Source organism: Psammomys obesus, unplaced genomic scaffold, assembly GCF_907164565.1.
Source record: "Psammomys obesus unplaced genomic scaffold, mPsaObe1.curated_primary_1811, whole genome shotgun sequence".
NCBI classification, from domain to species: Eukaryota; Metazoa; Chordata; class Mammalia; order Rodentia; family Muridae; genus Psammomys; species Psammomys obesus.
In genome coordinates this window covers 20905050-20928529 of record NW_026592118.1, presented here as the reverse complement: position 1 = coordinate 20928529, position 23480 = coordinate 20905050, and the positions used below count along the sequence as shown (strand labels likewise).

Sequence of the window (23480 nt, the reverse complement as noted above, 5' to 3'; positions counted from 1 at the left end):
TAGATAGATAGATAGATAGATAGATAGATAGATAGATAGATAGATAGGTAGGTAGGTAGGTAGGTAGGTAGATAGATAGATAGATAGATAGATAGATAGATAGATAGATAGGTACCTGGATGTATAGAGAGATAAAACCATTTGAAGATTCTTGGTCAGAACATAACAACAGTTGTTTAAAAGTGAATAGTTTACTCTAAAAATGCGTGTTTACCTCTTATTGTACCAATACCCACACTATCTTTTCTAAATTTCCAACACTGGTCATTGTTAAATACTAGCAAGTACATTTTGCGTAAGACACTATGACAAATATTTGGAGGCTTTGGTGGTTAAGTCAACACGGATACTGGCCTGAGTGAGTGCCTGGTCCATGCAGGACAACTCTAGCTTGTGCCATCTGGGAAGCATTCAGGTGTGCACAGCTGTGCCTTGTAGATGGCTCATAATTGTGCCATAACCGCAACTAAATGTTTTCAGAATTGCACTGAGAAATGTTGTGCGTGATACCAAGGAAGAGTTGTGATGAAAATGCACACCAAAATGCGTGTTTGGGGGGCTGTAGCCTTGGGAAGCAGCGCTGCAGCTGCAGAAGTGAAAATGGGGGCCTGGATCGTGAAACAGACTGCAGTGGCTGCCTGGGAAAATGTACACGGCCTATCCTCGTGTCTACGGGAGGGGCAAAATTTAAAGTGAAGAAATACCTGAGGGGGGGGGAAAAGAGTTGAAAAGAATGTGATTGTTGGCTTAAATTGTCAGTTTGGTAGAATCTGCCTCACCTGGGAAGATTGTCCCCCTGGACACGTCAGTGGGGGAGTGTAGTGATTGTGTTAATTAACGAGCAATGATTGTCCTAACTGTGATTAGAACTGCCTGGGCAAAAGACCTTGAGTTGTATAAAGTGAAGAAAACAAGCTGATCACTAGCATGCTTGCATTCCTTGCTCTCTTCTGGCTGAGGACATGATCTGTGGCTTCAAGCTCCTGCTACCTTGTTTTTCTGCCATACCTTGAACTGCGAACTCTTTCCCTCTTTTTTTAATTTTATTAATTACACTTTATTCACTTTGTATTCCCATAAGCCCCTCCCTCCTCCCCTCCCAGTCCTACCCTTCCTCCCGCTTTTTCACACATGCCCCTCCCCAAGTCCACTGATAGGGGAGGTCCTCCTCTCCTTCCTTCTGATCTTAGTCTGTCAGATCTCATCAGGAGTGGCTGCACTGTCATCTTCTGTGGCCTGATAAGGCTGCTCCCCCCTCAGGGGGAGGTGATCAAAGAGCAGGCCAATCAGATTATGTCAGAGGCAGTCCCTCTTCCCATTACTATGGAACCCACTTGGACACTCAACTGCCATGGGCTACATCTGTGCAGGGGTTCTAGGTTATCTCCATGCATGATACTTGGTTGGAGTATGAGTCTCTGGGAAGACCCCTGTGTTCAAATTGTCTGGTTCTGTTGGCTCTCCTTGTGGGGTTCCTGTCCTTTCCAGATCTTACTATTTCCCACTTCTTACATAAGATTCCATGCATTCTGCCCAACAGTTGGCCATAAGTCTCGGCGTCTGCTTTGATAGTCTGCAGGGCAGAGCCTTTCAGAGGCCCTCTGTGGCAGATTCCTAGGTTGTTTCCTGTTTTCTTCTTCTTCTGGTGTCCTTCCTCTTTACCTTTCAGGATGGGGATTTAGTCAGGGTCTTCTCTCTTGATTAGTTTCTTTAGATGTACAGATTTTAGTAGGTTTATCCTATATTATATGTCTATATGAGTGAGTACATACTGTGTGTGTCTTTCTGCTTCTGGGACAGCTCACTCAGGATGATCCTTTCTAGTTCCCACCACTTACCTGCAAATTTCATGATTTCCTTATTTTTCATTGCTGAGTAATAGAAATCAAGCCTATTGGAAGTTGAGCAGTTTCAATCCATTGAGAGTCTTAGGGTACTAAAATGACTGTGTCTTTATGTTTCATGCCTGTGTTGAGTGAGGCAGAGGCATGCTTATTTTGACCGCTAAGTGCTTTAATCAGTGGGTAGGTAGCTCAAAGTTAGTTCAGCTGCTGCTACTACTGAATGAACAGAACAATTTTCCATAATGTACTTCATGGCAAATGTCTTTTTTCAATTTTTTGAAAAATTTTTCAATTGTCTGGTAGTTCGAGTTCATTTCCTTTTAATTAATAGTTAAGTGGCTAAACTAAAAGTTAGATCCATTTGCTCAATTTAGTTGATGAAGTGGACATGAGCTGTTGGCTTATGGGTATTTTGGAGCTCTGAATGTGATCTATTTTCAGAACGTGTTTTCCCTATGACTTTGGGGGCATGGATTGGCCGTCTCTGAGTAATATTTTTATATTTTGTTATCCTTGCTAAAGTATTTACATACATTTCAAGAAAATAATTGTGTTTAAGATTAAAATCATTGAATAAACTACAATGGATTACTTAAAAATCTGGTTTTAAAATTTACATATGTATTGGCTAGTGAGTGATTAATTTCTCATTTAGCAAGAGCATTATCTAGAATCCAATCTAAGTTGAATTATGACCATAACATAAAAAATGGCATTGAGGCATGGTAGCAGAAATACTCAATAATGTTACATGAAGAAGGGCAATTGCGTAATTTTTAAGAATAATTTTTTAAATGAGCATGATGTCACACATCTCTAATCTCGGGACTTGAAAGGTAGAGGCAGAGGGGTCAAAAACTCAAGACCAAGGGGCTGGGGAGATGGCTTAGAAGTTACGAGTTTAAGGTACCTAGTGAGTTTGTGGCCAGGCTGGCCTACTGCACAATGTGTCTCAAAACAACCCAACAAAGAATAACTATTTGCTAATGTAAAGACAATTTTTATTTTTTTAATGTGGAATATGTAAATTTATTATGCGGAAAACATTTTATATATTAGTTTGTGGGTGTTACTGCCAAATAGAGGTGAGGACTCACTATTGGCCTGTAAACTCTTTCTATTTTAAGCCAGAAGCTGTATCAGTGGGACCTCAGTTGCCTGGCAGTGATGAGGCCCTGCATTTGAACCTCACTGCCACCAGAAAGAAAAACAAAAGTCAAACCCTGTCCTCCTGTAGTTTGTGTCAGGTTCGGCTGCTTTGTCTTTAGGTTGCATTTCTAGTAGACTGTGCATTCAGTAATTGTTAAATCTTCACAGGGTCCACCGCTTAAGTGTTCTTAAAGTCTTTCCCTTTCTTTTTCTATTCACCCAACTTAGGTTTTCACATCTCACCCAAATCCTTGCTAGTCTGCTAACGGTTCCTTTTGTTTCCATCTGAGGTGTCTGAAGGGTACTACCAGGAAAACCGCCTCTTAGGACCTCTTCACTTGAGAAGTCAAGGCAGGAAGACCATAACTTTAAGGTCACCTTTTGCTACATAGTGCTTTGAAGGCTAACCTGGGCTATGTGAGAGGGGCTTAAAGGAAAATCTATCAAATCACTGCCTCTCTTTTCAAAAGTACTATGCATTATTTGCATATTTATTGGTGTTTGATTATTTAAACATAACATATCCTTTGTGCTGCTTAAGCATTTTGTTGCTTTGACAAATACCTGCTAGAATTAACTTAAAAATAAGAAAGATGTGACTGGACTCCTGGCTTCAGTCTGCAGGGAACAGGAGCCATTGTTTCTGGACACAGCTGGCTATGTTTGAGCAACTCAATGTGGTTTAATTTAACACATAAGAAATATTAGAAAGCAGCTAATAACCTATTCAAGGGGAAACTAAGGACAAAGAAGATCATTATCCCTCCTGTTCTCACTGGTGCTCTGTCTCCTCTGTCTCCCATGCTTGTGAGGCAGTGAAATCTGTGACTCACGCTGGTCAATGATGCCTGGGAGCAATCATGGGCGCAGTTTCTGGCCTGAGCATTTAGGTCAGTATGATACCTGCAGAGGTCTCTTTCCCTTCCAGCGTAGCAATCAGCGAAAGCAAAGGTAATGAGATTTGTGACTATAAAGATTGAGAATTCCACGAGTCCTAATGGTGAAACAAGCAGAACAATGCGAAAGGGTACAAGCTCAGGGAAATATAGGTGGCCTGAAGGAGCCATCATGATTCAAAAAGACTATCTCAGACAGAGTTGGGAGAACATCCTCAGGAAAGAAATTCCTAAGTCATCCAACTTCCCTAGTGCTAGATGATGTCACATTATGTCCCAACAGGCATCAACTGACATATTCAAAAAGCTGGTTGAAAGAATATAATGACAGAAAAAAAGAAGAAATGATCAGGGGAACAACTATACAGGGCAACCTCCATCCCCCAGTAATGAAACACAAAGAGAAGCTGTTCTCAGAGCCCACGGTGAACTGCAGTGTTGAGGAGGAACCCCAGAGAAGAGCCAGAGCTTTTTCTAGAAAGGCATAGCCACTGGGAACTATACCCCACAGGCGGGATTGGGGGAGTACAGAAAATAAATACCCGAGCCTCCCTCCAACAGTCAGATCTTCTGTTGGGAGCAATCATGAATGCCCCATTAGAAGCTTTTAGCTGCTTTCTTGACACACATGGGTTATGACTGCCTAGCCGGAGCCCAGCGTGTTGGCATAGCTGCAGAGCTCTACACACAGAAGGCTGAGGCAAGATGGTTGTGATTCGAGGCTAGCCTGGGTTCACAGGGCGATCCTGTCTCAAGTAAGAAAGGAAAGGAAAGGTAGGCAAAGAAGTATAAGCAAGAGGGAAAAAGGGAAGGTGAGGTGAGGGAGAGAAAAACAATCAAGTGGGAAGCAAAGGAACAGGAGAAAAGGAAGAAGAAGAAAAAAAAACTGGGGGGGTCCAACTATAGTTTGCTCCTTTATCTAAAATGGCAGTTAAGGAAATGATAAAAATTATAGCTGGAAAAAAAACAGTTAAAACGACAGTGCCTTCTAGAACAGCACCAGCCAATAGTCATGTATGTTGCGTCAAACCAAAACTGTAAAGCCATGAAGTTAAAGCTGCAAGGACGACCAGCATTACCACAGTTTAAAAGCCGTACAATTGCTCCTCGCCGGATCGGAAATTACGTCAACAGCCCTGGGGTCTGGTGCATTTGGCTCCCCCTCAGGTTCACTCAGGGATTAACTGGTTTCCAGTGCCCACTGGGAGGAGCCGGACGCTCGGTGCTCTTTGACAGCTTTATTCTTAGAGCCGAGGCATTTTCCTCACAGGAGTTCTTAGTTCTGCAGAATTATACAATTGTCTGGTTTAATTCTCCAAACATAGCACATAATCCTCTGCATTACAAGAATATTAATTTTACCCACCATTCCCAGGGCAAGTAGCTGCCGGCTTTTCAGCGGAAAGTCAGTCCCACTGAGTGAGAGGCCATCCAGGGATGGCCTAGGTCAGCAAGCAGGCATTGGCCTATTTACTGGCCTTCTCTCTTCCCTGGAAAAGGACTTCTGGTAACATCCCTATCGTGTAAACTTCTTTTTTAATATTTTAATTTATTATACATTTTTGTTCAAATAAAATTACATCACTTTAGCCTTTTTTTTTTTTTTTCTTTCATTCCTCCAAACCATTCTAAGCCCCTGAGTCTACCTTTGTTGTTTGTTCGTATACAGCTTCAGGACTGACCACTTTGGGGGGCTCCCTCTCCCTTCTCGCAACAGTCACTGTCTCCTGTAGTTCTTTGTTCAGAAGTGTCTCCCCTCTCCAGATCAGCATGACTATAGAGATTGTAACTGTTCAGATCTGAGATAGACTATTGTCCTGTAACAGACGTTTCCTAGGGAGATGTGACACACGTGTCTACTTACCTCAGAAGGAAGTCAACAACTGACCAAAGTATGGACACCACCAACTTGGTGAACCAATGACTTTTATGGAGGATCCTTCCAGGAATATGGGTGAGAGGCTTCAGCAGTAGAAGTAGAAATGACTCAAATACAGCTGCATCACCAAAGCTCAAGGAGCATGAGTGATAGCTCACAAGAGCTGGAAGAGACTGCACATGCTGCAGGTAGCTTAAAACTCTTAAGTGTCCTTTCTAGGTAACTAGCAGGTCTGTACCTCTTCCGGAGAGCCCATCTTGTTTTTATTCCGTCTATGCAGTTCAGCCCGCCTCTGCTTCTTCCAGACTGCCGCTCTGGTCTCTGATTCTTCCCGGGCTTGAGAGTCTTTTTTTACTCGGCTTGACTGAGAGTGACTCAGCAGTCTATTATTTATATACTCCTGGGGAGGGAGGTGACTAGTGATCCTGGTCAGTTTCAGGGACTTCCTAAGCTATTTCAAGTTGTTTACTTCCTATCTCAAGAATGAAGACTGTCTCCTTAGGACATTCTGTTGTTTTACATCCTTGTAAACACACTGTTCTACTTTTCTTTTATATCTTATATGTTAACAACTTTTCCTCAAAGATGGAAGGCTTTAACTTTGGGGGACACTACTACATGGCAATTGTTTCACAGAAGACTTCCTGTTTAGTGGCACTTGTGAATCTTTCCACTGCCTTTTTCATGATATTTCATTAGCCATAGAGGCCTAAACTATGAAACAAATGTATTCATTGGGACATGGATATCCATGGGCTCCCAATGACCTGTTTCATCATTGTGTCTCATAATATTCTGCATTTACTAGATTTAGAATAACAAAGTGGCAGTAATAAATTCTCTTGTAAGGTACATGAACTTACTAGCCCTGGGAAATTTTGCTAGAACTAAAGAACCAGGCCCACAGTTTCTCTTCTATTGAGGAGACCTTGAGTCCAGTTAGATGGCCGTTGGTTACCACCAGCATGTACATACTACTTGGTACTTATTACACCCTCATGGATACCTTGTCATGCACATTGCATTGGCCATGGCTGTGGTTCATAGGCCTCACAGCGAGTAGATCTAGTAATTGATGCCCTCCCTTGGCACCTTGCATACTGTTTCCTGATACCATGAAAGTTAAACTACGCAGAAAGGAGGCTTTCAGGTTACATACAGCTCAAATAATCTGAGGCTATGCTTTAAACATGTGGGGGTCTTCAGAAACAGGCTCGTTCCTTAACTTTTGAGAGGCAATACAGGACAACAGCCACTTGAACTACCCTGACCAACCCTTGTATAGGAGATTTCTCATGCCTGGTGCTGGAGTTCATGATTCTTGTGGGAAACACTGTCAATCCTAGTGATGCAGCTTCCCTTAGTGTGTGTATGTGTGTGTGTGTGTGTGTGTGTGTGTGTGTGTGTGTGTGTGTGTGTAGATAGATAGATAGATAGATAGATAGATATTAAAAATTCATTGGAGCTTTATCAAACAACCTTAGTATTAGTCTTGCTTCCCCTCTCCCTCGCCTTCTGTACTGACCTTCCTTTCCTTGGAACTCTCTTCCTCATTGTTACATATTTTGGTTCATATCAGCTGTATCCTGTAATTTCCTGCTCAGCTCCCCCACTCACCAGATTTCTTTCACTCATAGGCACTGTTTTCTTCAGGCTTTGGGGAATTATTAAAAAAAATTTAAACATTTCAAAAGCTATTTCCACTTAGGTTCTCAATTTCTCTTCTTGTGAAAATTATCTGGTATTTGTTGTTTCATACAAGACAATAGCTGAATTCCAATAAAAAATTTTTATGAAGAGGTCTTGGCTATTTCTAGTCACACTAAAATGAATACTAAGAAGCATTTGTCAAAGAGTTTCTTAAAAACCACTAAAAGCATGAGAGGAAATCAATCAGAAAAGCCTATTTTTTCCTCCCTAAATTATGTTCTTTGGGGATTTATCTCAGAAATAAAGAAGTCTTAGCACAGGATGCAGAAAGAATGTGCAGGCTTGCCCTACTTTCCCAAAACTCTTAAATCTGAGCAGGATAGAATAATACTTCTTATTGTATGATGTGTCTATCGTCTTGATTCTGGGCTATTACAAATAAAAGCCCTTCTAACAGCTTATACAACTATTCTCCCATAGGGAAAAAAATAGTGAAAATATGACAAAATATCACCTTTCTCAGTCCTTACTCAGTCTCAAAGGAAAAAAAAAAGTCTTAGAGTCCACCTCAAAGCTTGAATAGTAGTGGCTCTGATGCACACACCCATGAAAAGAAAAGAAGAAGACTAAAACATTGGCTAATCTTCAGTAGGCTTGGAAAGAATTCCAAAATACCTCTCATTCATGGCCTCAACACAGTTTAAAGGAAAAAAACAAACAAACAAACAGATTTTGAATAGACTGGCTAAATAACTTTCCTTTGATCAAGGTGGAAATGAGAATTACTTTCTAAAGCCTCCAGTAGGAACTAGAGAGTATAGACAAAGAATCTAATATACTCTAGGTGCTTCCTCTGTGGTCTAAAAAGATACTGGTCAATAGTCGTTACACGGTAAAGGCTGTGGACTCATGAACAACGTGCAGTGCACACAGCACCAGTGTCAGTTAGACAGTACGCCGTGCCATTGCAGCTCAAAGGCGTAATTTATGAAAACAAATGAATACTTGCAAGGAAAATGGGTATGTATTTATTCCATTCTCTAGTCCTAGTATTTCCAAGCCAACCTCTTCACAAGCCTTGAGCTCCCAGTTCACAGGTATGTACACACTAGTGTTCTCCCTAAATCCCAAATTCCTTATCTAACACATGATTATAGAAGAGTATATGCAGGACAACAGTAGCTATCACATAAGCTATTGTCACAAATTAATAGGTACATAGAGGCTAAATTATTGATAATATATAGTAATCGACTTTATGACTTGTGCGATTTAGTCAGCCTAACATTTACACTGTCCATTTTTGAAACAAAGCTATCAACATTTACTACAGATATTAGGGCATTATAACAAATAATAAGGCAGAAATTTACATGTGTTATTAATGATGTCATAGATATTCATCATTAATAACATGTTTGTATGTGATTGCATTGGAAAGTAAACTGTGAAAGAATAAATTCTTTGATATATAAGTATTAAGATGCTTTTGTTTTTGAAGTGAAATCCAGTTGTAGCACTCTAAGAAATTTGTTGTGTGTATATATATATGTATATATATATGTACAATTTTATATATATATCTGTTATAAGAACCACTATTAACATATAAGCAAATATATAAGATGAATATATGCAAATTTTATTTTAAAAGAATTATTTTACTCATTTTTTGTGGTGTTTATTAGCAGGACATGCTGGATCCAACAGTCCTCTCTTGGTTAGAAAGATAGAAAGGGAGGTAGACAGCAGAGACGGCTCCATATTGCTATTTTCACTGTATAAGTAAACTGACTTATCAACCACATCAATCCTTACCATGGTATTATTAGGAATAGAATTAAATAAGTTAATTTCATTCTGCTTCCCTTTTTAAAAAAACAAAACTAACTAGGACAAGCCTCCAGAAACATTTCACTTCTTTTATTTTTCACACATCTACATAACACATATCTAAGAATTAGGCTTGAAAAGTTAATAGTTGCTTTAGTATAGCCTCCAGAAAACTGTAGAGCAAGGTCATGAAATTCAATACACTTAAGATTGCCACACTTATTTTAAAATCTAGTAGCTACTGGAAGATATGGTGCAAAGGGAAGGTACCTGCTAATTACAGATAATTGTTGAGTTCCACAGCCTGAAGGACTTTGAACTTGGTAACAAAAAGAAGAAGACGCAATTGCAATTTTGTCCTGGCAAGTAAAATTATTACGACCTCCAGGGTAGCATTAGCACACCTGGGTGGAAATAATAATAGAGGAAGGTGGGTGACCAGAATGAATTAGTAGGCTTCTTCCTCTCTGACACATTCTTTCCTACAAGAAAAAAAAAATAAAAATAAATCCGCCCCTTTTCTATTGATTCCCCTTAGGTTTTTGTTTTGCTCTGTCTTTTTCTTTTTGCTGTCAAATCCACACCCTGCATTAGCGAGGTGCAGACCTGAAGGACAATGACAGGCAATGAAACACCCTGGTTGGCAAACACAGGGCCTCCACAGGTCTGCACCAGGTCCCCTGTGTGTCTCTTATGTCTGTTAGCTCTGTGTTTCTGTGGGCTCCTAACCTTCAGAGCGGGTGTGTCTGACTCCTTGGCCTGTTCTCCAGACTCTTTTCCTCCTGCCCGGTTGCCTCGTCCAGCCTGGATTCTAGGGCTTTGCCTTGTCTTACGCTATCTTGTTTCATCCTGTTTCTTTTGATATCCTTTCATTCTAATACTCTTATGTAAACATTTTGAAGTGACTATTTCCACAAATAAGTCAAGGTTGTGACAGACTTAACCACAAAAAAGCAAGGTGTTTGTGAGGAATAGAACCCTGCTTAAGCCATTTCACAACAGGACAAGTTTCTTAAAATACACAAAATATACAAACCACCATTCTCTATGAAATGGTGATTATGCTTACTGTATTTTCTCTTCCATATGAGGTAATAATTGTTTGATAATTTTGTAGTTTATACTTCCCTAAAATATAAATAAGATGTTTCAGCATCTATATTAATGTGGACATGTAGATATGACAAATACACATTTTTTAAAATAGGTGTGTAACTTTTTTGAGGGAAGAGGTGGGAAGATCACTGCATATTTTAATGGAAAAAAAACACATCAGAGGGTGCTAAAAAAAAAAGCTGTCGAAAATAGGGATAATTTGACAATCACACTACTTGAAACATGTTATCTAGCTAAAGAGATAATAGGACCCAGTTTTGAGAAAGTAAAATTAAATTATTCATTCTCTTCATAAAATATTAATTTAAATGAAAATAATATATCAATTTAAATAAAAGGAATGAATTAACTTCAATAAATGTTTTATATATTAGTTAATTTTTAAATTTTCACAGGTTAAGAAACTAAATTAAATTTTAATTAAAAAATTAAATTAAATGTATCACTTTAAAATTGTATTTCAATTTTATTTTGTTTTGTTTTGATTTTCGAGACAGGGTTGCTTTGTGTAGCCTTGGCTGTCCTATCATTTTGTAGACCAGGCTGGCCTCAAACTCACAGAGATCAGGTATGCACCACTGAGCCTGGCTATATTTCAATTTTCAATTCTAGTGTTGCTTTTAAAGCATGAAGAGGTCTGTTCTCTATCCATCCTTCATCGATTATATGATGCCTGTGTTTTAGCCTCTGGATTGCTTTCCTTCCCCTCTTTTACTTGTTCTTTTCCTTTCTTCTCCTTGCTTTATTCTCTTCAGTGGTCTTTTAAACTATTAAATATTCATAGTCTTATTCCATAATGACTGTGATTCTTTTAGAAAGCAACACAGTCTTTCACAGGACTTTTTCTTTCCCTGTCCATTCTTTAATCATGTTTTTCTGTGAAGTACAATTAAATGAACTCTATCAACACATAAGCCCATTAATATTTCCAGAACACTGTCTTCGTGTTCTGCTGCTGTGAGGAATAGCAGAGCTACTCTTACAAAAGAGAGGATTTAACTGCTTACAATTTCAGAGATTCCGTCCACCATACTCACGGCAGGAGCATGGCAGACGTCATGTTGAAGAAGGAGCTGAAAGTTCCCCAGCCAGCTCCACAGGCAACAGAAAGAAACACACACACTAGATCTGGCTTGAGTGTTTGAAATTTCAGAACCATCCCCAGTGACACACTTCCTCCAACAAGCCCACACCCCTCCCCAACAAGGCCACACCTCCTAATAGTGCCTCTCCCTGGTGACCAAGCATTCAAATTTATTAGCCTGTGGGGGCCATTCTTATTCAAAACACCACAGATATTTTATGTAGTATTACCTTAATATTTTTTCTACCTGTAATATTCATTAATGTTAATTTTTCCCAAATGTTAATACATTCCAAATGTTAATACTTACACTATGAGATTTTATGTACAGCTTTTATTTTTTCAATTTCACTTCATTTATTATTTGGTACTTTATTTTGAAACATGGGTTTTATATCTCTCTGCCTCTACTTCTCCTCCTTCTTTAGTATCTGATAGAGTCTCATATATGCAGGCTGGCTTGAACTCACTGTGTAGCTGAGGCTGGCTTTGAACTCTTGAGTTTCCTGTCTACACCTCCCAAATGCAAGAATTATAGACATGTGCCACAATGCCAGATTTATTTCTTCTTTCTATGAGTTCTAGGTTTGAGCTACATTGTTGAATAAATTTCTTTGTTTTTCTGAGTAACATTATTATTTGTTTGATAAACTGACATGTTAAAACTATACATATTTGTAGGCTACCAAATGGTAATTCAATTCATGTGTACATTAAGCGGCATTCAAATCAGGTTAATCAAGCCACGTGCCTCAAATATTTATCATTTCATTGCATAAAAATATTCAATTTTTCTTCCAAGCTCTAGAATATTATTCTTTTAATACAATCAAGGAAGTATGGCTTTCAAGACATCAAGACACAAACATTGGTTGAAATTAATTTTCTACTGCCATTTATCCATTATTCCAAAATATTATCATACATCCTTTACGTATGCAGTACTCAAGGCCTCAAAGCTTTACCCAGATCTGGAGCAGGTGCCTACCCTGTGAGGACAGCAGACACACAGGTTTCTTTTCATCTTCACACAAGTCTGCTTCAGAAGAAAAGTCACTCAAAAACTGCTTTAAGATGACTTCAGTAAACATGTCCTTTTCTCTCTTCAGTTAGAAATATTAAAGAGTAAGTTCTAAATGTCTCTGAATAGAGGGAAACTTATCAAAAGCTTCACAAGTATCACACAGTTAAGGATGTGAGGTTAAACTGCGAAGACGGAAGCCGACAGTGTAATGACATGGAAACTTTAATTAGCAAAGTTTTTCATCTGCCTTTCTCCCAAGTGAGAAGGTAGGAGGCAACAGCTCATTGGCTATTGGAGTTTGGACCTAGAAAAGGAATCTATGACCTATAAAAGTACATTTCCCAGGAAGGAAATGCTTCAGTATCTTTAATGCTATCATTTCTATCTACTTCTATTGGCTCCAAATACTGAGTGAGCCCTCTTTCCAAGGGAGGTAATCAGGGTAAGGACATGGGAAAAACAGAGAACCGTTGGACATACCTATGATGCAGTGACATTATAGTCATGTATGAAAATCTCACAATAAGCCCAATATTTTGTAGAGTTAATATATATACTGGTAATCATTAAAAAAAAAAAAAGAATTCCCATCCCTCCACCTCAGGAATGACTTGATAAATGGAAGGCACTTGTCAGTCTTTCTATACCTTTTAGGCACAGAGACACAGTCTTTTGATAACCAGTTTATTTACATATTTAGGTTTGGTTTCAGGTCCTCCTTTGAGACTCAGTCAGTGTTCAATCCAGCAAAAACAGGAATGTCTTTATACTTGGAAATAATACTGTAAGCTTTGTGAATTCCTTGGACATGATACTGTAGTTTCAGCTGTGGATTGCCATGGCTGTTTTATCTGAAGGCTGAGATTCAAAGGAACCCATGCTGATGAACTAAGGCTGCCAATTCAAAGGTTTAGCATAGCTTTCCAGGACTGGGTGTGTGCTCATTGCTCATCTACTCTAGTTTGGGTTCTGGGAGGCTCTAGTTTTGGCCAACTCTTTCTTTCCTTTGCAGATTTTATGTATGACATGGTCAGGGACCCTGCTGAGTTAGACCTTGCTGGTATCTGTCTCTCTATTCCTAAACAACTGGTCTTAGTGTAGCATCAAGATTACTAACAATAATTGTCCAAAAAGGGTGGCAAAATATACCTCTTTTCTCCAGCCCTGTCTTTGTAAAAATGATTGAACTTTGCACACTTATGTAAAAATAACATATCATAGTAGATTTAAGGTAGAAGTTATGAAATTATATTTGTTGTCAAGCCAAGTAGTTTGAAAACATGAAAAGTACATAAAACAATACTCCATGTTTACTTATAAATATGCTGTTCTCATTTATGCTAGATGAATGATTATTTACAATACCTAAGTTTAATATTTTTTTAAATTAGACTTTTAAAACTCTAATGTTGATAGATATAATCCGTATAAACAAGTCCCTCCTGAATTTTTTAAGTACAAATATATGTCCTGAAAACAAATGTTTGAGAAAGCATTGGTGGCAGCTGTGTTTATAGATTTTGCTCTGAATGTGGCTGGTAATGTGGATCCAGCGAACAGTACTTTGAAGTCCTTTGGACCTGTATGTCTCACATGATATTCCTTTCTGCAAACATGATGTTCCTTCTCTCCGGAAGAATTTCTTTTTCCTTGCATCTCTGCTAGTCCTCATCCTACTCCAAGCTCTTTTCCAGGAAGAGTTCCTGTCAAGTTCTCTTTGAAACCATGTTGCTATACTTCTGAATTTTCTTCCTAGTCATTTGTTTATCCATCAAAAAAAAAAAATAATTAAACTATCTCTTTCCAAAGGGCGAAAAATCCTGTGATCCTGGATGAATGACTATTTGAAACATCTGAGGTTGTATTTTATTTTTAAGCATAGCTGTCAGCGATGTATTCTCAAACATTTGCTTTCAGGCAATTTTTGTACTGTTAAAAAATCAGGGGGTCTTGTGTATGTGCATTATAACTATAGGCATTAGAGCTGTGAGATTCTAATTTAAAAATAAACATGCATTCATGCTTCAGGATTTATGCATATTATATTCATTTTGTTAGCAGGCCACTCAGACCAAAGTTGAATAATGAAAAAAAATTACGAGTTAGAGAATGCGTCCATGAATTAACAGTGAAATGGATGGAGTTACAACAGATTTGATGAGGCATGAAAGATTCCTTCAATAATAAAAGATAAAATTCTGGAAGAAACTACAACAAATCTACTTTGCATCACTTATTCTTTTGCTTTATGCAGTTTCAGCATTACACATCACTACTGTCTCTATTTTATAGAGGAATCAGGAAATCAAAACTATATACAGTAAGATTTGCTTACGCTAACATGTATTCTTGAGAAAGCCTGGTGAGACACAAGTGTTAGCAAACAACATGCTACCTGTTAAAGGACTCTTTATTGCCTATATATTGTGTTAAAATTTTGTAGTCTCTATGTTTGCTTTTTTTCCTACAAGGCCATCAATTATCTCTTCAAACCTAAGACTCTACTGCTCTGCAACACATCTACTTATGATTTCTTTTATCTCCCTGGTTGCTAGTCTACCATCTTATATAGCATGTCTTCTTACAAATATCTGAATGATGTGATCCCCATGATGCTATTTACTCCTTAAGGGTTTGGACTGTGCACTATATCCATAACATACAATTACGTGTTTAACACAAATATCCAGTAAGTGGACATTTGAAACAGTGACTCGCTAAATACTTAATAAATAACATTAATTATTTCTCAACTTGTTTTTGTTAAACTCTTCTAGCTAAAACTCAAGTCATGGGAGAAATCAAGCTAGCATTGAAAAAGGAAATGAAAACGGATGGTGAACAACTGATAGTTGAAATTCTCCAGTGCAGAAATATTACCTACAAATTCAAGTCTCCGGATCATTTACCAGGTATCTCTTTTCATGATGATGATCAATGAAAGATACCTACTAGCTTACTAGGACCATGTCTTAAAGATTAAGATAAATTTTAGCTGAAATTTTGCCTGTGTATGAAGCACATTAGAAAAGGATATTTTGATGTCCACTTTAAGGATAAATTTGTTTTTCTAGACTTGAGCTAGATTTTTCAGCATATAAATTAGGGTGTTACAACAGTTAATTTAGGTAAAACTCACTTAAATGTATAAGAAAAGGGTATACTTATAATCATTTCATGTTTTCTGCAACAAATTGTATGCAATTTACTTTGCTTGTGTAGAATATAGTGAGAACATTAGCATTTAACAGAAATCGCTGTGATTGACTGATGGATACTTGATGGACTTATGTCTGATTTTCAGATTTATATGTGAAGATATATGTGATAAACATCTCTACTCAAAAAAAGGTTATCAAAAAGAAAACAAGGGTGTGCAGACATGATAGAGAGCCTTCCTTCAATGAAACTTTTAGATTCAGCCTAAGTCCTGCTGGTCATTCTCTTCAGGTAACTCTATTATACATTACTGATTTAGTTTTTTTCACTTTTATAATTATATTTTTATCCATTCAATTATTCTCTGTTTATATTTGGATCATGTACGATATGATAGTTAATCTTTAGAAGCATCACCCCAAGAGCGCTTTGAACCCTCTTAGCCCATTCATTTTAGCCAGTCACCTACCATCTCTCTACTCTGTTTTGCTGCTTTAGATGGATTTCTCGTGCACCGATGGTCACTCTCATTAAACCTTCTTTGTTATTTACAGCATTTTTGTTAATTCACCTGGTCAGTTTCTCACGGATGTCTTTCCTCCTCAGTTTCATCATACTGCTGCCAGAGTTATCTTTACAAGACACTGTTTGGTTTCCATGAAAGCTTTTATTGCATCATTCAAAACTGAATTAGTTCCAGTTCTTTGTAACTTCTTTATATTCCAGACAAATCTGAGTCTTTCTAAATTAAACCTTGAGTTATTTGCTCATATTTTTCTCCCCTTCAAATCTTTCTTCTCACATACCAACCATATTCAATCTTTCAATAAATATTTTTACTAAGCACTTAGGTATAATTCATAACACCTTATACTCAAATTATCTTACTTATTACTCTACTATGAAAAGTTTCTTGTATACAATAATTTATATATTTACCTGCCACTATTTCTCTTTTGCAGGGCCTAATTTTCATTAGCTTTTTCCTTGCAGTCTAGCAGAATGATTTTCACATATCATTCCTTCAGTAGGAGGAAGTGGTGGGGTGGAAGAAACTTGATAGAGGGGAATGGATAGAAGTATATGACTCCATTTCATGATACCAGCGCTCAATGCCTTGCAGTGGAGATAAACATATATTCCAAAGTTAAGTTCAGGGATGGTAGGGGTAACTCAGTGATTAACAATATTTACTGTTCTTCCAGAGGAGCCAAGTTCACCACCCAAGAGCTATGTCAGCTGCCTCTCAACCTCTATCTTCAGCTTCAGGGGCTCTGAAATTCTCCTCTGGACTCTGCCAGGAGCACATATAAATGAATTAAATTTAAAATATACATGTATATGTTTTATATACATATTTTTGAAAAACAAAGTTTCATTGACAGAATTAGCTAGTATAAAGGTAGAAAGGAATAAATAATTAAAGACAAAAGTCTAAAGCCTATGAAAACAAAGGTATCATTCAGAGATTAAGAAGGAGAGCAATGAGCAAGAAACATCATGAGTTTTTCTGAAATTAACTTGATATGAGGATAAGGACTCAAGTGCATTTTAAAAAAATATGTAAAATCCCCAAACTCAAAACTTGTCATCAATTTAAGCCTATGAGTTTTGCCCTCTATATCTTATATTTGCCTATCCTTCAGAGTGTGTGATTTGAGGATATAATAAAATTTAGGCAAGATCCACCTGTACCACTCCTAGGCATATATCCAAAAGAAACTCAAGTACACAACAAGGACATTTGCTCAACCATGTTTGTAGCAGCTTTATTCATAATAACCAGAAACTGGAAACAACCCAGATGTCCATCAATGGAAGAATGGATATAGAAATTGTGGTACTTTTACACAATGGAATACTACTCAGCAATTAAAATGAGGAAATCATGAAATTTGCAGGCAAATGGTGGGATCTAGAAAAGATCATCCTGAGTGAGGTATCCCAGGAGCAGAAAGACACACATGGTGTCTCACTTATATAGACTCACTTATATAGACCTATAAAATAGGATAAACATACTAAAATATATGCACCTAAAAAAGATAAACAAGAAAGAGGACCCGGGGTAAGATGACCAATCCTCACTTAGAAAAACAAATGGGATGGACATGGGAAGTAGGAGAAAACAAGTAACAGTACAGGAGTCTACCACAGAGGGCCTCTGAAAGACTCTTCCTAGCAGTGTATCAAAGCAGATGCTGAGACTCATAACCAAATCTTCAGCAGAGTGCAGAGAATCATACGATAAAAGGGGGAGTTAGTAAGACCAGGAGAGGACAGGAGCTCCAAAAGGACAAAATATATCAGGGCACAGGGATCCTCTATGAGACTGTTTCTCCAACCAAGGACCATGTGTGGATATAACCTAAAACCCCTGCTTGGATGTAGCCCATGGTAGCTCAGTATCCAAGTGTGTTGTCCTAGTAAGGGGAACAGGAACTATTTCTGACATGAACTCAATGACTGGCTCCTTTAATCTCCTCTCCCCGAGGGAGGAACGGCCTTGGTAGGTCACAGAGGAGGACATGGTGGCCAGTCCTGAAGGTATCTGATAAGCTAGGGTCAGATGGAAGGGGAGGAGGACCTCTCCTAGCAGTGGACTTGGAAAGGGACAGGGAGGAGATGAGGGAGGAAGGGTGGGGTTGGGAGGGAATGAGGGAGGGGGCTACAGCTGGGATACAAAGTCAATAACCTGTGATTAATATTTAAAAAAAATAAGAATTAATATAAAAATTTATGGAAGAATAATAGAAATGTTGATCTGGAATAAATCGTATCAATAGATATTTCAAGAATATCTCTGCCCTTTCACGTACACATATTCCCCTCTACCTTGTTTTTTACGATAAAAACTACTTGAAAAATGGAAAAATGTACATTTATGTGTATGTATCTATGTATGACTCTGACTATGTTTTCTAGATTTTGCTTTTCTCCAATGGAGGGAAGTTTATGAAGAAGACTTTGATCGGGGAAGCTTGTATCTGGCTTGACAAAGTGGATCTGAGAAAAAGAATAGTCAATTGGCACAAACTTTTGGTCAGTACTACTCAAACACACTGAGGATGTGTCCACTCAGTGAGGACACGGAGCTGCATAGCCTCAGATCGAGACTGTAGTTGAATACTACTGTGCTGATCTGTTTTCAGGGGCAAACTTGAGAGAGGAAACAACAGGCACACAGAATGCGCTGTTGTGGATTACAAAACGACTTAAGGAGTTCACGTGTTGAACGCAAACAGATTAAAACGAGCCCTGAGACACTGCATTGCTCACAGCTGGAAAGAGAAACTGTGAAAGTAGATTTGATTCTTAAGGTAAATGTCTTAGATAAGACTGATCTGGAACTGAAGTAAAAGGCACAAAAGTTATGATGGTGTTCAAAGGTAGTGTGAAAGCAATTGCTTATACACACGGAAACCTTGTTAGAAAAACTGATGTAATGAATCTTGGTTTTCAAAAGTTCAAAACTCCTTGTCTAATATTCTTTATAAAACTTCTTGTTTTGAAATTCTGACATAAGATTCAACTATGGGTTGTCTACAGGACGAGAAAGTGACTGTGTTTATGGGGGAATTAAGCAAGAGTTATGGACTATGGATTTTAGATTACACTGTGCATGTTTTCTCTGTGTCTACGCTAGAAAGCTATACAGCCATAGGTCTGAATTCTATGTGGCATAAGCACATCTGTTTTGGTGTAATTTAACATAGTAAAGAGTGAAGATAATAGTAGGTTAAAATGAAATTGTATTTATCTAGAAATAAAACAAAAACTAGTGACTGGACATAAGGAAAAATGTTGACCCACAAAATATGTACCTTGGTTGAAAACATTACAATCTTCAATTTTCCATAAAGTCAAGTCATTCTCAACTGTATACACCAAGGCATCTAGATTAATCCGTGTGCTCTAAGAAGAGGGCTGCTTGTTTTCTAAGCATCTCCCATTACCTGTATCATTGTACATATTTCATGACATCAACATCATATTCTCTCTCCTTTCTTGTTAGTGATGATTTCATAATTAGGAATCCCATCGATGTTGGAAAAGAATGTAAAAAGTCAATGTTTGAAATTAAAATATATTTGACATATTTTAATAATACAGAACCAAACAACCAATGTGCGAATCATTAAAATGTAGTGTTCCTTTCCCCACCAACGTCAATAAAAAAAAAAGTAACACGGAAGTATGAAAAATGCATTCCTCTAGGATTAAAATCTTGGCTTCTGGTCCTGATTTTGCTACTGACCTTGCACATATCACTTTGAAAATGTCATTTAAATTCACTTTCCCCATACATAATGGTGTATCCCTATCCTTCTTCACAGAATGCCAGGAAGCTTAAATAAAGAGACATATGAAATAGAAAGCACATTTGCAAATACAGCTTTAAACACAAACAGAGATAATTATTATGTAGCTTTTTAATTCTCAAATTTTATATGTGAGAAACAACTTCCAACCAATGGTAAGCATCAGCATGGGATAAAAAGAGGGTAAATTGTTCCAAAACTTATTTATTTAAATATAAACATCCATTTAACCTGAAAAGATTGAATATTAAATAAAATTATTTGTTTTGCCAAATTTACTGAAGTACGTAGTTCTTATTCCATTCCCACATTCTGCCCAAAATAATCTAAATTGCTTTGCATAGTTTTTGAACCTAAAGATTGTTTCTTTTCCTAAGATGAAGTTTTAGTAGGATTACAGAAAACCTTGGAAATATTGGTTGGATATTGAATTTTCTCATATTTAGAGAAAAACCCTAAACTTGAAAGCAATGGAAAACTCTAGAAATAAAAATTTATAGTCCATAACAAGTTGTGTATCTTGCACTCATTAAAAACAAAAATTCAAATTTACTTTTCATTGTCCTAATATATCGTCACCCTCTTTTCTCTATTTTTTCATCCCTTCTACCCTGACAATGCAATACCATTTACGACTGATAGTCTTCTAAAGTGAACACGGGAGGTGTGAATTTTCAAAGATAAGATACTGCTAACATTTTATTTTTAGAGACCGCTAGGTCTGCCGGTGGTTGCTATAGCTATTTCCAGCAGACACTTGCACTTGAGGCAGCCTATAATCAGTCACAACTGGGGAAGAAAAGAGTCAAAGAGTATCATCTGACAACAAAAAGCTCTGCCATTTGCTCTTCACAATAAGCTGTGATTCATCTCTGATCCATCTACAGCACTGGTACTCCAAGGGTTTTGTGAAAGGTTGTTTAGCCAGGTACTTTACTCCATTCTAGTTGAAACTTACACAAACAGAGGGACCACCAGAGCAAGATCGTCTTGAGTAGCTATTAAGCTTGAAAGAATGGAAGCCTTCCTTGCAATGAAGCCCCTCCATTGTAAGGAACTAGGGATGGGACTAGATTGTCAGACCAATGAAGAGAGTCAGTGACAGAGCTTATTCTCACGCACCAGCATTCCCCTTGAGAAAGAAAACAATCCTGCCAGTGTGCCAAGTTTGCAGCTGAGGAAGCTCCTAGGTTGTAACTGGAATTGCTCTATGCAACACCAATTCTTATACGAATGCACTTCTGAGGGACGTTGATTGCCCTTCTCACAACAACAAAAAAATATTTCTTTTTTAATTGCAAATAGGGCTCTTAGTGTTTTTTACTTTTTTGTAAATAGCACGACACATGATTTCCCATTTTTTATTTTATGTTACGTTACAGAATTAGCTTTTTTATCTCAATAGTAACAGAGTTTACAATCTCTAATCACTAAATTATTAATCTTGCAGCATTTACACCTTGAGAAACATTTCGTTTTTCCTACCGATCCACTGAGTCATCAGAGATGGAAGTTTGTTGGTTTAAAATTTAGTACTAAGAAAGCTTTCAACAGAGAAGAAAAAGCACAGAGTGAATTTTTATAGTAGTTGGGAATTATAGAATCCTTATTATGAATAATGATAACACTAGTAGCAAGAAGTTGGTGTTTTACTTATCTGATTTTACTTAATATTAAGAAAAGTTTGGTGACTCTGAACTTGTTTGATTACCATTTCTGTTTCAAAAGAACAATACTAAACATTAAGGGATAGTAATTGCCCTTGATCCTTAATATGGTCCATATTTTAATAATTCATGATAGTTAGATATACACTCTCTACATATCTATGAGGTTGATTTAGGGAATCACACACACTAGTTGTATCCTGAGAATATTATAGCTGGTAACCAGCTGATACTGATTCTCATTATAGAATGGTTGTTATGACGTTGGTGGTAGCCATAGTTACAATAGTGCTGACAGTGAGGTGAAGTAAAATAAAGTATTTGTTACTATAGTGTGCCCAGTTTATTAGCAGTTATTTGATCAATGCTTCATTTCATTAAAATACCATAAAGATGTTTATAGTATTTTTTTACTTTATTATTTAAATCATAACTAACAATATTTTTAAAAAGTTATTTTAATTGCTATAATGTCAAATAGTCCAAAATTAACCAACTAGAGCTACATGTGTTTATAACTGTATGTATGACAGAAATGACTTTCCCTCCTTTTGAGTTTGAAATGAAATCGAAAGCTCAACAAATAATCATGAGCTTTTCCCTTAAGAATTATTTGCCTTTAGTGTAACAGAAGAATGAATGAGTGAGTGAAACCTATATTCTTACTGAATATGACATATTGATGTTTTCTGTATGTCTCGTGTGGCTATTGGTAAAGACACACATTAAATAAAAAGCATTTAACCAAGTTCTTTATCTGGTAGGTAGATTGAGATCATTTTCTGAATCCGTTATGCTGTATATAACTAGACATTTGATAACATAGAAACTGTAGAGTTAGCCTCATCCCTTGGAAGTCAGCATGTGACTGTGATTATCATGTGTCTGTGTATTTGTTTAGTGATGTGCTCAGGTGCTCCCACTACTGATTAATGTGTGTGCTAATATCTTAACAACACATCTGTTGAAAAAGGGTGTTTCTTGTCTAAAAAAAAAATGTTTAAAACCCAATAAAATTTATTTCCAACAAAACATGAAGTTCTTGGAGACGTGTCTCGTTTCCGACGATATGTTGCATGCTTTCTTGGAGATTTGCTAATCTTTTTATTATTATTTTTTTGTTTACCAAATATTCTGAAAAATTTAATGAACAAATGCAAATTCTTGGGCTATTGATTGTATGAACAGATCTGAAAAATAAATGAGAATTGTGTAGAAACAGAATGCTTGTAAATCTGTGTTGAATTTTACTCTATGTAAAAACACGTCTTGGTTTTGTGATTGTACACAGGTGTTTCTTGAAAACTTATGTAAACTGTGCTGTTTAAAGGCTGTTGTATCAACCTTACTAATAAATATTGAAAATATCAACTTTGGCATCTTGTGTTTATCAACAAGTTGTTCAACCCGGGCAAGAGTATAGTTATACACTGTCAGGCAAAGCTTAAAACGACTGCCTTACAAGAACAAAAGGAATAAAACGGTGAGTATAAATACTAGCTTTTGTGAAAAGAAGGTTAAAACAAAGGATTCACTCTGTCATCTGTTATTTTCTTGATGAAATAGGTATGAAGTCACCCACTGAGAAAGCAGTGAAAGCTAAAAGGGTTAACTGTTGAAAGAAAGAAAAAAAGACAAAATAGTCCTCAAGCAGAGTGGAAGAATAAATAAACTAAAAGATAAGGAAGCTGGAACGTTCCCCAGCCTGAACATAGAGTTTACATGTATAAGGAGAGAAAGGACTTGATAAATTCTAATTAGGACAGACCTCATCATATACAATAGACAACAATTGTGCATGAATGTGACACGCAGAATGAGATAATTTTAGATTGTTTAATGAGAGATGTTAAAAGA

General features: G+C 37.2%; 1 protein-coding gene across 2 annotated transcripts in view; it reads left to right on the top strand.

The window, feature by feature from the left end:
- Positions 1-22981, top strand: part of Pclo (piccolo presynaptic cytomatrix protein) — a 335738-nt gene extending 312757 nt beyond the window's left edge. For both annotated transcript variants that reach the window (XM_055612550.1, XM_055612549.1), the window contains exons 23-25: positions 15253-15387; positions 15780-15925; positions 18560-22981. In XM_055612550.1, coding sequence (XP_055468525.1) covers positions 15253-15387; positions 15780-15925; positions 18560-18700 — 422 coding nt within the window. In that variant the 3' untranslated portion in view covers positions 18701-22981. The remainder of the gene's footprint in view (positions 1-15252; positions 15388-15779; positions 15926-18559) is intronic.
- Positions 22982-23480: the final 499 nt, after the last annotated feature.